The sequence below is a fragment of the Sceloporus undulatus genome, chromosome 1 (assembly GCF_019175285.1).
Source record: "Sceloporus undulatus isolate JIND9_A2432 ecotype Alabama chromosome 1, SceUnd_v1.1, whole genome shotgun sequence".
In the NCBI taxonomy this organism is placed as follows: Eukaryota; Metazoa; Chordata; class Lepidosauria; order Squamata; family Phrynosomatidae; genus Sceloporus; species Sceloporus undulatus.
The window spans coordinates 154,113,187-154,128,637 of record NC_056522.1 but is presented as its reverse complement, the minus strand read 5'-3'; the positions used below and the strand labels follow the sequence as shown (position 1 = coordinate 154,128,637).

General features: G+C 38.0%; 1 protein-coding gene across 1 annotated transcript in view; it reads left to right on the top strand.

The window, feature by feature from the left end:
• The window catches only part of APOB (apolipoprotein B), a 53,705-nt gene extending 38,625 nt beyond the window's left edge, over positions 1-15,080 (top strand). Inside the window, 5 exon segments of the mRNA XM_042479692.1 lie at positions 246-7,724; positions 9,130-9,244; positions 11,113-11,296; positions 13,100-14,718; positions 14,720-15,080. Coding sequence (XP_042335626.1) covers positions 246-7,724; positions 9,130-9,244; positions 11,113-11,296; positions 13,100-14,718; positions 14,720-14,864 — 9,542 coding nt within the window. The 3' untranslated portion in view covers positions 14,865-15,080.
• The last annotated feature ends 371 nt before the right edge of the window (positions 15,081-15,451 follow it).

Here is a 15,451-nt window from a genome sequence, read left to right as displayed (position 1 = left end):
GTCCCATTCAAGTCCATCCTATGGGTGCTTATTTGGGAGAAAGTTCCAAATGAGACCAAGTCTGATGAAACTGCACAGAGATTCAAATTGTATATTTCTTGAAATCCAAACCCTTTGGCTTACTGCATCTGAAACTAAAGGAATGTGTGTATAGTTATCCCAAAGAAACAGCTGCTCCAATTATCTAACTTTTTTCCCCACACAAAAATGTTCTAATGTTTCTTCTCTTATTCTTTTTATTTCAGGTCAGGGAGAAGTCATAATTGACAAGGATTTGTTCACCTGTGATTATGAAAACCTATTGGAACACAGACTCCTCAATTCAAATTTTAAATTCAGCAAAACAGACAAAAATGGACTCACTCCCACTTCCAAAAATATCATTGCATTTAGGGCTTCCAGCCCACTTGGTGTTCAGTTTTCTACGTCTTACAATGCAGATTTCAAATACAACAACATGTTGCTTACTGGAGAAGGAAACCTGGAAAGCCAACTGAATGTTGGTTCAGCCTTTGCAAAAGCCAGCTACACAGAGTCAATGACCTATGATGAAAATAGCCATGTGGCAGCAGGGGAATACAGCCTCAAGTTTGATTCTTCATTCCTTCAGGCTACTAATCAGATGACTGCGAGATATACTGAAGATGAGTGGGCAATGACCTCAGTCTCTAATATACAGAATGGGTTTTTGACTAACACTGCTTCCTTAAAGTATCAAAACAGCCAATTGATGTTGTCATCTGAGACAGCAGGAAAACACAGGGACTATACAGCTTTCAATAAATTTGACTTGACTCTACAGAAGCAGGGGATTGCACTAAGCTCTGAGTATCGAGCTGGTTGTACACAAGGCCAAGGCTATGCTCTGATTTCTGGCTCTGTTAATAACCGAGGAGCTGAATTGATAAGCCACATGTTGGCAAGAGGGGAAAGAAACAAAGCAGAGCACAAGTCTACATTGAGTATCAACCAAGATGGACTATCCAGCAGCGCAACAACAACACTGCAGTTTAGCCCACTGATACTAGAGAATGAAATGAATGCCCGTATTGCCACCTCTGGGGCCACCATGAAGATCTATACTAATGGACGCTTTGGGAAACACCATGCAAAATTTGATTTGGATGGAAAAGCATCTCTCACAGAAATAGGGATTGTAAGTGTCTGCCAGGGCAGCATTTCAGATGCAGACTGCAAGAATACTTTTAACTTCAGAGTGAATAAAGGAGGGCTGAAGTTCTCAAATAACTTGATAGGATCTTACAAAGAAATGAAGCTTGAACACACCCATGACCTAAACATTGTGGGCTTGACTTTGACTTACACTTCAAATTTAGACCATACCATCAGCCCAGACAAGTCCCACAAACACCATTTGGATGTGCAGCTTCAGCCCTTTTCTATCACAGCCAATCTGAACAATGACCTGAAATATGGTGGTGCTAATGCAAACAACAAAGCCCGGCTGCAACTTGAGCCTCTAAAGGTAAATCTGGATGGCAATGTGAAAGCTGGTTATGGTGGCGATGAAGTGAAACATTCCTACACCTTCACCTATGCAGATTTGGCATCACATCTGAAGACTGACACAGTAGCAAACATTCAAGGGGCAGCTCTTATGCACAGAGTTAATGTAGATGTTGCAGGACTCTCCTCTTCAATCACTGTCAATAGTAACTGTAATTCAAAATTCTTAACATTTTCTAATGAAATGCGATCTGTTGTGGCTCCGTTTACTATCACTGTTGACATACATACTAATGGGGATGGAAGACTCTTGGTCTTTGGCGAGCAGTCAGGGCAGCTGTACAGCAAATTCCTACTAAAAGCAGAACCTCTTGCTTTCACCTTTTCCCACCTTTATAAAGGATCCACTGACCACAACTTAGGTTCTGGGAAGAGATACAACACATTACTTGATAACAAAGTTGTTGTCCTTTTTACACCATCAGAGCAAAGTAGCTCTTGGACAATGAAGAGCCAACTGAACAATAACGTGTACACCCAAGATCTTAATGCTTTTAACAATGCTGAAAAAATTGGGGTGGAATTGAGTGGACAAACTTTAGCAGACCTCTCTGTACTGGACTTCCCTATAAATACACTATTCACAGCTAATGAAGGAATCAACCTGATTGACGTTTTTGATTTAAGAGAAAATATAGCACAGCCTCAAGAATTTGGCCTCTCTCTTTCTGTGAAGTATGATAAGAATTCAGATGTCCACGTCATCAGTCTACCCTTCTTGGAAAATTTGCCAGCTTATTATGAACAGTGGAGGAATGCCATCTTAGCTGCACTCAAATCCATTAATATGAACCTGAGAAACATAAATATGGACCAGTACATGAGAAAATACAGAGCAACATTAGATAAGCTTTCCCAACAAGTGAATGACTATGTGAATACTGTAAATTTGGAAAGCACCGTGAATAACCTACAAGAGAAATTGGATGCTTTCACAAAGGATTATAGCATAACAGTGGATGACCTTCAACTGGCTTTGGAAAGTGCTAAAAGGAGTCTTCAGGAAGCTTTGTCTCAGTTGCAAACATTTCTGACAAAAGTTGACAACTATATTATGGAGAATTATGACTTAAAGGCAGCTATTGTACAACTTATTGAACAAATTATTGAAAAAATGAAAATTATAGACCAACAATACAAAATCAGCACACAAATAATTGACACTATTCAACAACTACAATCTGCTGTCTCTCAGTATGACCCTAGTCAAATAGGAAGCAGTGCTGCAGCTTGGATTCAAAATATAGACACTGAGTACAAGATCAAAGCTCAACTGCAAGAGATACTAGACCAACTGAAAAGACAGATTCAAAGTATAGATGCCCAAAGTCTTGCAGAAAGTTTGAAGCAACAGGTGGAGGCAATTGACATCAGAAACCTTGTAGAGAAGCTGAAAGTGTCCTTGCCACTTGAAAGAATTAATGATGTTCTTGAACAAATCAAAGATATGATTCTTAATTTTTTGGAGGATTATGAAGTGTCTGAGAAGATAAATGTCATTCGAGCCAAAATGCATGAACTTATGGTAAATTATAAAGTTGATCAACGAATGAAAGCTTTAATGGAGAAGTTTATTGATTTCTCTAACCAACAGAAAATCAAAGAAACCATCCAGAAATTAACCCTCTCACTGAGAAAAATAGACATTAAATCCATCTTCAGTCAAGTACTGAAATTCATTGATGGCACAATTAAGCAGCTCCAAACATATGATTACGAATTTCTATTAAATGATATCAACAATCGTCTTGAGGTTCTCATAAACAAGCTAAGGGTCTTTGACTACAATAGATTTGTTGATGAAGCAAACATTAAAATACGAGAAGCATCCCAGAAAATAAATGATGAAATCAGGGCGTTAGAGTTACCACAGAAAATGGAAGCTACAAAACGCTACGTTAGAGAGGTCAGTGCTATGGTTTCTCAGTATATTGAAGAATTAAAAGAGACTAGACTTTCTGTACTTGTTAACTGGTTCAACAATCTCCTAAGCTCTACTGTAATAAATGAACTGAGGATTAAGGTCTGTGATTATCTGAAAGATGCACGTGACCGAATTTATCAAATGGACATTGCAATGGAATGTCAGAGATACCTTGAAAAAGCAAGTCAGCTGTACAATACCATAATTACCTACCTAGCTGATCAGTGGCATACTGCCTCAAAGAAGATTACTCATTTAGCTGAGCAGTACAATATCAAAAATATGGCTGACAGTCTGAACCAATTTGTTGAAACTGGTTTTAAAATTCCTGAAATCAGGACAGGTGTAATCAACATACCTGCTTTTGAAGTCAGCCTTCGTGCCCTACGAGAAGCAACATTTCAAACTCCAGATTTTATTATTCCATTAACTGACCTACGTGTTCCTTCTTATCATATAAACTTCAAGAAATTAAAGGAAATCAGAATTCCAACAAGATTTAAAACCCCTGAATTTACCATTCTAAATACTTTTATGATTCCCTCCTATACAGTTGATTTGAATGAACTCAAACTGAAGCTTGTGAAGACAATAGACCAAATAATAACAAGTGACTTTCGGCTGCCACCAATTGATGTATATTTCCATGATCTGAAGATGCAAGATATGTATTTTTCTGACTTTTCTTTCCCAGAGATGAATTTGCCTGAGCTGCAGATACCTGAATTTGTCATCCCAAAGCTGAATTTGAATGATTTCCAGTTTCCAGATGTGCAGATTCCAGAATTCCAGTTGCCACGTATTCCACACTCTGTGACTGCTCCTACTTTTGGAAAACTATCTGGTGCCTTCAGAATTGCTTCTCCTTTATTCACGTTGACCACTAATGCTGCTTTCCAGAATGTAACAGCTTTTGACCACAGCCCAGAATTTGTGGCTTCTGTCTCAGCGATAGCAACGTCCAAAATCAACTCCCTTGCTTTCACCATAACTGCTGATACACACCTCTTGGCTCCTGAAATGCAGCGGTTAATCCTAAGAGACAATTTCAAGTTCTCCCATGTCTACCTTAAAGCTGATCATACAGGTGAAATAATATTTTCAGGAACATCTGTTGATGGTAATGCTGAAACAACAGCAAACCTCCGCAGTGCACGAAATGCTGTAGTTCTTCACAACAAGTTGACACTCAATGTGCAGAAGAAAATTTCCATGGAGAGCAAGACAACATACACACACAGACTAAATTTCCCACATATCCTGTTCACCAGCCAAGCTGAATTAAGCAATGAGATAAAAACAGCCTTGGAAGCAGGTCGCATATCACTTACTTCTATTGGTGAAGGAAACTGGAAATGGGCTACTTATGATTATTCTGATGAAGGAACTCATGAATCAAGTATCAGTTTCACAGTAGGGGGATCTGTAGCAGCATTAGTGGCAGAAAGCAGGATAAATGATAAGTACTTGAAAGCAAAGCAAAGACTGGAATATGAATATAATTTACCTAGTTCTGTGAGGTTGCAGGTTGAGTCTGCAGTGGAATCTCCACAAGTCGGACGTAGTGCCCTAAACATACAAGGCACAGGGAATCTTGCAGATATGAAGATGGAAGTAACTGGCACACACAATGCTAAGATGAATGGATACATCTCCGGGACTCTGAATAATGATGTGGCTTTCCTGGTAAAGCCCTTTGAAATGAGTGCATCAACAAATAATGATGCAAATGTAAAAGTTAGTTTCCCACTGAAAATTGTTGGCAAGATTGAGTTTCTGAATAACTATGGCCTGATGCTGAGTCCCTCCACTCAACAAGTCAGCTGGATAGCTGAGGGCAGATTTAACCAATACAGGTATGCCCACAACATGTCTGCTAACAACAATGAAGATAGCATTGGAGCTTTTCTGTCTATGAATGGTGATGCTAACTTGGAATTCCTAAAAATACCCATCTCATTTCCTGAACAATCTGTCCCCTATGTTGGCATCCGAACACCTCAAGTGCAAGAATATTCTCTGTGGGAGGAAACAGGGCTGAAGAATTTACTGAAAACCACAAAACAATCATTTGACTTAAATGTAAAAGCTCAGTACAAGAAAAACAAAGATACACACTCATTTCAAATTCCTTTAGATGGAGTGCATAGAGCTATCAATGACTACATTGTGATCTTCAACAAGCATTTTGAGAGCGGTCGGGACAACACCTTATCTTTCCTGACAGAATCATATAACCAAGCCAAGACCAAGTTTGACAAATACAAAGTGGATAATTCAGTGAGTCAAGTCCCACAGATCTTCAGGATTCCAGGGTATACTATTCCAGTAGTCAATATTGAGGTCTCTCCTTTCACAGCTGAGCTTCCAGCCTTTGGCTATGTGATCCCCAAAGAAATGAGCACCCCAAGTTTCACTGTCCCACTTGTTGGCTTTTCAGTGCCATCATATACATTAGTCCTTCCATCGTTGGAGCTGCCAGTCCTTCGTGTTCCCCAAGGTCTGAAGACACTTAAGCTTCCCAGCTATCGAACACACACACCATCCAACAGGATCTACATTCCAGCCTTAGGAAATATTACTTATGAATTTTCATTTAAATCTAGCGTGATTACTCTGAACACAAATGCAGGGTTTTTTAACCAATCCGATATTGTTGCTCGCTTGAGCTCATCTTCTACCTCTGTAATTGATGCCCTGCAGTATAAATTGGATGGAACAACCAGTCTTACAAGGAAGAGAGGGTTGAAGCTAGCGACTGCATTATCCCTGAATCATAAATTCATAGAAGGCAACCATGACAGCACCATCAGTCTCACAAAGAGAAACATAGAAGCATCAGTGATAACCACAGCAAAACTTGATATCCCTGGCTTAAAAGTAAATTTTGGACAGGAACTTAAGGGAAATGCTAAATCAAAACCAATAGTTACATCAGCTATTAATTTAAATTATGATTTTGATACTGTTGGTGCCAGTGCTAAAGGAGCAGTTGTCCACAAGGTCACTCTAGAAAGCATTATATCTTACATATCTGTGGATACTTCAACCAATGGTTTTATCAATGGAGCATTTTATACAGGGACTCCATTTTCTGGAAACCTGGTTCATGAGGCAAATGCCTACCTAAATGCTAAAGCTGTTCGATCCTCAGTCAGGTTTGAGACTAATTCTAAAGTTGATGGAATGTGGAATTTTGATATGAGAGAAAATGTTGCCATTGAAGCATCTAACCAGCGTCTTTATGCATTATGGGACCACAATGGAGAAAATAATCTACACTACCATCCATTTTTTTCAACTAAAGGAAATCAGAATTGCAAAGTAACTTTTGAATTAGGTTCAGCAGGTGTGTCAGCTGTTGTTCAGATACAAGCTGCCCAACCAAATGATTTATTTGGTGCAACTTCAGCTAATCAAGCCTTTTTGATGACCCTCAATAATGGAAATCAGAGGATTAGCTGGACAAGTGAAAACCAATTCCACTCTCTGTTCCTTGGACATGACTTACAGTTAACAAATAACAACACAGTTGCCCAATTCACCACATCAGGGTCTTTGGGAGGACACATGGATTTCCTCAAACACGTTATGTTGCCAGTTTATGACAGAAGCTTATGGCACATCTTGAAATTAGATCTCACCACTAGTGCTGAAGGTAGGCAGTACCTCAATGTATCAACAGCTGTAGCATATACAAAAAATGAAGATGGGTATTTTATCCCCATAAATGTGAACCAATTGCCAACTCTGCAAATTCCATCTTACACCATTGACCTACGTACAATTGAAGTCCCCAAAACACTGTTCACCATGCCATTTGACATCAGATTACCTTCTCTGCCAAAAATACAGTTTCCACAATTAGATATCATAACAAACTATGTTAACTTAGAAGATTATAAAATTCCCTACTTTGAGTTAAATGTACCAGAGTACATATTGAAAGTGTCCCAATCTACTCTTCCAAAGTCATTGTCCTTTGGCGATATCACTGTGGACCTTAATGCTGTAGCCAATAAGATAGCTGACTTTGACCTGCCTACAATTACAATTCCTGAGCAGCAGATTGAAATCCCAGCCTTCAAAATTGCTTTGCCTGCTGGAATTTACATCCCCAAATTTGGAGCTTTAGCTGGTTCTTTGGAGCTTGCGTCTCCATTATACAGTACTGCCTGGAAAATGGATTTCAAGAACCAAGGGAACTCTTTTGAACATTCCGTTGATTTTACTGCAAATTCACCACTACAATTTCTGGAGTATGATCTAGATGGTAAGATCATTATTTGTTCCCTCAATTTTATTATGTTATTTTGATGTTGAATTATAGCTTGGATCCTAAAGTAAATTAATGGAAGGAAGTCCTCCCTCTGACATCCACTTCCTAACTCTTTCCCATGAAATGAAATTGTTTTTGCCTAATTCATATATTTTTTTCTTCTTCTGCGATTATTCTTACATCAAATCACAGACTGTTCAATATCTCCTTCACAACTCTCAAGAGAATACAGGCAGTTATAAGAAAGTAGGAGATGGGGCATTTTCTTTCTATGAACTTTCTTCCATCTATTCACCTAAGGATCCATACCACTGTACTATAACAAAATGGAATACAGGATATCAAACCAATGGAACATAGTATACCAATGGGAAAAAATAGTTATATTGCAAGAAGAAAAGTATGTATTTTTGTGTTTAGTTTGTTGTTTAATTATATTTTTATTAATTTAACATAATTTAATTAATAATGTAATTAATTTTAAAAGTGCATTCTTAAAGACGTTTTGTAATTTCTTGTGGAACCTGAGCTCTCTGACAGAGAAGACTAAATGTCTTACAAAACTAAAAATCCCAGAATTCCATAGCATTGAGCCATGGCAGTTACAGCAGTGTCAAATGGCATTATTCCTGTAGTGCAGATGCAGCCTGAGTATTATTATAATTAAACAACAGACTAAACACAAATACACATATTTTTCTTCCTGCAATATAGCTCTTTCTTCCATTGGTATACTATGTTCTCAGTAAGTTTCCATTAAAAAAATACTGGTCTCCAGAGTCATGTTCCAATTTAAAAGGTAGTGCGAATGAGACCAACCATGGAAGTCTAATGGAAATTTCTGACTTGTTCAGCTGCATGTAGCATCTTCCCTATGATCAAGGTGGATGAGTGGATGTGTTCACCAAAAGTCAAGGGTGAAGCAGGCACAGCCAATATGTGAAGGGATGCTGGGACTGAGCCTGGATGCATATCACCATTCCCCCTACAGATTTGCCAAGATGTGTCCTTCTTTTGAATGCTTGCATAGGTCTATAACATCAGAATTATTATTATTATTATTATTATTATTATTATTATTATTATTATTATTATTATTTGTTACATGACTGATAGAAAGGAACAAGGATCAAGGATGAAAAAGCGAGCAGCTTATTAGTCTATGAAATTTGAACTGGAATCTGCTGGTTTACACTTTGGTCTTTACATTACACTATCCCTCTATTATTAATAGTAGTAGTCATTGTAGCAGCAGCTGCAGATGTTTTAAAATTTGAGAAACCTATGGCAAGATTTGATCCATACAGCACAGTACAAAGGAAGAACGTCAGTAGATTTTTGTTAAAGACAGTATTTCCTTATTTTCTAATGCCACCTGTGTGAAATCTTCCCTTTCTAGTTTTGTTTACCTGCTTCTATCAAGGGAATATCTTTAAAGGAAATACTAAAAGCACCTTTGCTCATCGTGATCTGAGTGCAGAATATAACGAAGTGCTAATTGCAAAAGGATACAGGTAAATATTTTCTTTTGTCAGCATAAGTACACATCTGATGACAAGCTATGTGCCACATACAGGGAACCCTGTTTAACTAACTATGCTATGAAGTGAGTGCTCAGTTTTGCTCAGCCACCTAATGTATTCCTAACGGCCGACGCAAAACAAATGAGCATAAGGGGAGGGATGTCTTCTTCCCTATGTACCTCTTTGTACTTTGAGACATAAATGAGGCCAATATGTGGGTTCCATTACCAGCATCATAGTTACATCTACATAACCCTCCCTCAGACCAACCCCAACCCAGCTAATGTAAAGAACAAGGGTTGCACAAAGGAAGTCTGTTCAACTTCTAATAGGGATGTAAGAAGGATGACATTTCCACCATCCTCCTACCAGTGAGTGAGGCTGCAACAAAGATTTTCAATGGTGGTCCTGGTTCTGATTGTGGCAGGCTCACTTGCTACCAGAAGGGGAGTGGAAACATCATCTTCCTTTCACCCCAGTTGGAAGCTGAATGGGCCTCTTTGGGCCAAGCCGGCTTCTGGTATTAAGGTGGACTGGGGTGGCATTTGTCTATGCTAACTGTCCAAACTTTTTTTTTCTGAAAAAGCATTTTGATTGTAGGTCAATATACTTGGGGGGGAAACTTATTTCCTGTGCAGACTTTTTCCTCACATTGACCTCATTTTAAATGTTAAACTTCAAAAGTTAATGTAGCAAAGATATCTTTGTTGAGAGTTCATTAGAGACTTCAGTGACAACGTGAGTTATAAATCTATGAATAAATAGAATAAATATATAAAATATATAAAATACTTTTACTCATGGTGTGCTTAAAGTTCAAGCACTGCATGAATAAAAGCTGCAGAATTGCCTGGGAACAGCCCATGCCTCTTGCTGCAAAAAGGAAACATTCGTGAGATTCATATTAGTTCTAGTTCATATTAGTTAATTATAATTTTACATTATTCATCATTATTTCTGATTAAATGCAGAATGTTTGTTTCCGTCCTTCTTTCACAACTCCAAATCAATGGGAAGATATTTGCTTCAGTCTTCCATTTAATGTTTGTGAAAAGTATCCCCCCTGTTTGTTTATAAATGTATACATCACTTACATCAGAGGCAGAGACCATCCTGGGCCCCACTGCAGCTTTCTGCCCACATCCCTCCCGTGACACCAATGTTTAGTGTTTTTGCAGCTTATTTACAGGTGCTGGTACAGCTTTTATACAAAAATATGGTGGTATTTTTGATTCCATCCTTTTGCCTTTTAACCCTCTCATACTGCAATGTGATCCCTAAGAAATAAAATCTGAAATTTTATTTGCCCTTCAAAGGTTTTCCATCCTGCCCTTCTTCCAGAACATTTTCCCATGCAACTAACAAAAATAATTAAAGCAAATTAACTAGAATTAAACCAAAAAGTAAAGACAAACAACAGACACCCAGTTTTTACCCATCTAGTCTTCCTACTGAAGTTGCTGTGTTAACTGAAAAGCCACTCCTGAATGTAAGAGAGACCCTTTGGGACTATATGAGATTTGCCACAGGAGGTTGCACTTGGTAGAAGGAATTAGTGAAAATTTGGTACTCCAAATAGTGTGAGGGGAATTCCTTCTCACTAATGCAAAGAATATTAAAAATGCCAGGACATCCACTGAATGTTAAAGACAACAGAGTAAAACCAGCAACTTATACACACAAATTTAAATGATATTAAATCGGCAGTGAAATGCCCTGGGTAAATAAAAATGTCTTTTTATTGCCAAAATGACATAAAAGTCCATGCCATCACTACTGAGGGCTTTCCAAAGAAAATTTGTTTCATTAAGGCTTTCATCATACATATCTATAATCTGATCAATCTGTGACTTCTTTAGAATCCTAGAACACAAAGCATCTCTGGATATCACCAGTCCAACATTCACTGATCTTCAAGTGCGTTACCAGGGAGGTGAATCAACAATTGCTACATCAGTATCTTCTTCATCAGCTGGCACCCTTGGCCTCCTTATTGATCAGGACAGCGATATTCTCAGGAGCAAGATTTTCTATCGATCTCAGGTAAGTGAGGCTCAAATCTGTGCCCCTTTGCTTAAATTATCATGTGTGGAAATCAGATCAGCTATGGAAATCCACTGAGTTACCCTGGCAAGTCACACTCTCTCAGCCCCAGAGGAAGGCAAAGGTAAACCCCCTCTGAACAAATCTTGCCAAGAAAACTCCATGAAAACCTTGCTTTAGGGTTGCTAAAAGTTGGAAATGACTTAAAGGCAAACAACAACAACATAAAGCAATTCCCACATATTAAGTCAGTTAATGAATTATTTGAAATACATACTCTATTCAAAAAGCTTAGCTGGCTGTGAAGAAGCAAATATAGGTAAACCTCAGTTAACAAAGTAGATGTGTTCCTGAGCATTATTTCTTTAACCGAAAATATAATACCTAAGGCATAAACAACACAGAAGGAACAGTCACATGTTTTTACATCACAAAAAAGAAGGGCACTTTAACTTGTTTTGGCAAAGTTTTCATTCAAACTAGCAATATGTACAGATGAAATGAAGCAGCCTAATTAGGTAATCCTTGCAAAAGTAAACAAAAGCATTTTGAACCTTCTAGAATCCACTTGACATCAAAGCTTCTTCCAAAATGCATCTAAGGGTGATGTCTAAAATTTCATAATGATTTCCACATTTAATAATAATAATAATAATAATAATAATAATAAAGTTTTATTTATATACCGCCTTTCAAATATCAAGGCAGTTTCCAACAAAATATAAATACATACAAAATATAAATACATTTACAGAGCTATGACCACATTTACAGGGCTATGTTTCTTTAATGGGGCTGCTTATCTGTTTTCTCCTTTTCTCTCTGTTTTGCTGTTCACACAGTAAAGGATTCTGAAACACCTGCTGTTTATTTTTCCTGTTGTGCATAGGCATAAACAGAAACAGTAAGACTGGCTAGAGCAGAATCCCATTCTTCCCAATTCATACACTGTATTGCTTACTGTGGACACACTCTCACAAACTGACACAGAAAGTCTGTGTGTCTCCAGCCTTCCTTTACCATCCTCTCAAAGCCAATGCTGCTAAAAACACTTCCAGCTAGACAAAGGAAAAGGAGGAAAAACAGGGGCTGATGGTATAAAAACATTTTTCAAAAAACAGGAGCTTCTTTATCAGGGGCTTTGTTAACTGAGGCAAACCTGTATACACTGTTTAAGAGTATGTATATGTGTAGGTTGAACTCTGATTGTTCATCCCAAATATAGCCCTACTGAATTAGTCAGACTTGTCAAATCAATATTTATGTAAGCTCTGTAGATTCAATGGGCCTACTCTATTGGGGAGTCAACAAATGGATTTAGCTGATTCAGTTTTTCCTAATCGATTTTAACTGGTTTTAAACTGTTGCTGTAACTTGTTAAATTGTTCGATCTATTTTCAATCTTATGGAGCAAATTTAAACTGACCACTCCATCCCTACTCTAGATTTTCAATTAATTTTTGTAGGATTTCAGCAGGAGGAGAATAGGTTAAATTCCTCCTCTCCATCTGCTACAGTTTTGATACTCATCAGTATCACCTCTGCCTAGTGCTTAATGTCTTTTGTAAAACAATGAAATAACAGTAGTAAAAACAGTCCACAATAGTGTACAAACAATTGCTGGGAGAAGAGTGCCTAGGCCATACCATGCCCACATCTTAATTAACACTACTTTTTAATGCCGTGGTCTTCTGGCAGACTGAGAAATCAGGGCAAATAATGTAGTGTAATAGTAAATGAGTGTCTTGTTTTTATAACAAAATAGAAAATGACTCTTTTTAAAAATGTGCTTTCCATTTACAGTCAAACCCCAAGAACGACATTGATATCTTAAAAAGTGAGATATCGTTCAAAAATCCTGAACTGATCCAAATCAAGGCCAACTGGAAGGAGGATGGTGTGAATGACTTGCTCCAAGGTTTGAAAGAGAGAGTCCCTAAAATGGCCAATGCTTTGTACCTTGCTGTTGACAAGTACCACCAGGAGCATACAGGAATGGAGATCCGTGCTGCAGCCTTAAAGCTCAAGGACAACATGAGACATAATGCAGATACAGCTTATAAAAACACTTTAAATGGCATCAATGAACTGGAGCAACAGCTTCATCTAGCAACTAACCAAGCCACAGGGAAATATGAAATTATGAGGAAAAGAGCCAAAAAGTTATATTATGATGCTGCAGATCAAGCCCACCAGATGGACTACGAACAAATCAGAGCCAGAATTTTTGATGCTACAATGGAGACAGTAGCAGAATACAATAAAAGAGTAAAGCATCTTATTGACTCTGCCATTGAATTCTTGAAGGTAACAAGATTCCAAGTACCGGGAGTGGCTGAGAAGCATACTGGTGAAGAACTTTTTGTGATGGCCACTGAAAAGTTAAGAGAAGCTGTAGATGTCTGTATTACAAGAATACAAGAATATTTTGATGCTTTCATTGCATTTGTCAATGAGCTGGAGGTTAAAATTCCAGCTTCTAGCCAGATCATTAAAGGTAGTTTTATACTTGATGAAATCAGAGAATTTTTAACACATGTGCAAAAGAAAGTCAGTCAGTTATTTGTTGGGCTCCAAGAAATTGACTTTGCACAACATCTAAGAGATCTAAAAGAGGTAGTTCAGCAAGTCTTCCAAAAAATGGAAGAGCTAATCAGAAATCTACAAGCACAAAACTATGAATATGTAAATGTCCAGATAAAACAACTGTTCACAAAGGTTCTACAAGGAATGAAAAGCTTAGCAGAAGATGGAAAGTATTTGGCTCCTCGTGTTGAAAACTTCATCCAAAATGTTGTGCAGCCTTGTTTCAGTAAGGGAGAAGAACTTCTGCAAAGTATGAAAGACCTGCGGGAGGAATATTTTGACCCAAGCATAGTTGGATGGTCTGTTAAATATTATGAAGTGGAAGAGAAAGTATTGGCTTGGCTGAAGAGTTTTATCAATGCTGTGATAGAATGGCACACAAAATACGTTAGTGATTCAGCTGACATGATTGCACGTCTGGCCGATCAAGCAAAAGCATTTGTAGATAACCATGGACAGATCACTGAGCTCTCCAAATCTGCTCAAGACAAAATCCTGTATTGGTCTGAAACTGCAAAGAAGAGTGCTGCTGAACAAAACAAGCAAGTCAAGGAAAAGCTGCAGGAGGCATATGAACACCTTTCTGATTCCTATGAGAGGCTCATAACTGCGACCAAAAGATTGATTGACCTGGCAATAGAAAATTATGTTGCATTCTTCCAATATTTCCAGCAAGTTCTGAATCAGTTTGAGGAAGCAGCAGCTGATAACCTGAGGCCTTATATAATTGTTCGTCAAGGAGAGCTCAGAATAGACATACCAAAACCATTTGACTTGCCCTCTGCTAACTCCCTTTATCAGCCTCCCCAGTTAAGAGAGGATGATCTCCACAAGAAGTGAACTGATTCAGCAAGGCATTGATCCAAACTCACACACACAAAAATGGGAAGAGCGCCTGAGTTTCATTGATCTGCAGATTCATGCTGGGCAACTGACCTTGCAACAGATCAAACAAGATGTACAGAACCCTGTACAATCTTGAATGGACAAGCAGAAGGAAAGATTTGAACAATTTTTTTAAAAAACAAGCAAGCAAGCACCCTATTTAAAGCCAGCAATCCAGCAGCTATTGTTTTTGGGATATCAGGAAGTTATTCATTTGAATTTGGTATTTGTGAAAAAGAAAAGAAAAAGAAAAATGAATAATCTGCAAGTTAGTTTAATGCTCTGCAAAAGCCAATAAATGAATTCTTCATGACATGTCAGTGTCCTTTATTAAAACCAGTTTCCTTGTAGGATATAGTTTACAATCCAGTTTTTGTCAGTGGAAGTCCTGACGGTGGCTTTGCTTTAAAGATTATAGGGCCACCTCCACATGGTGCAATGCAGTTTGCAAATGACCTGAATGAATTAACATGCCAAACAATGGAATGAGAAACATCTTATATGGTGATGGTCAGAATAAGCTAAAGAACATAAATTATAAATAACTTTTAACTGGCAAGACAAACCAGCATAAGTGTACATACTTATACAAGGAAGCAGGAGGTAAAATTGGCTAGGGGTTATGTTTTGGGTTAGAATCTGTACATTCTGCACAAAACAGAAAAAAAGTAAAGAGAGATATTG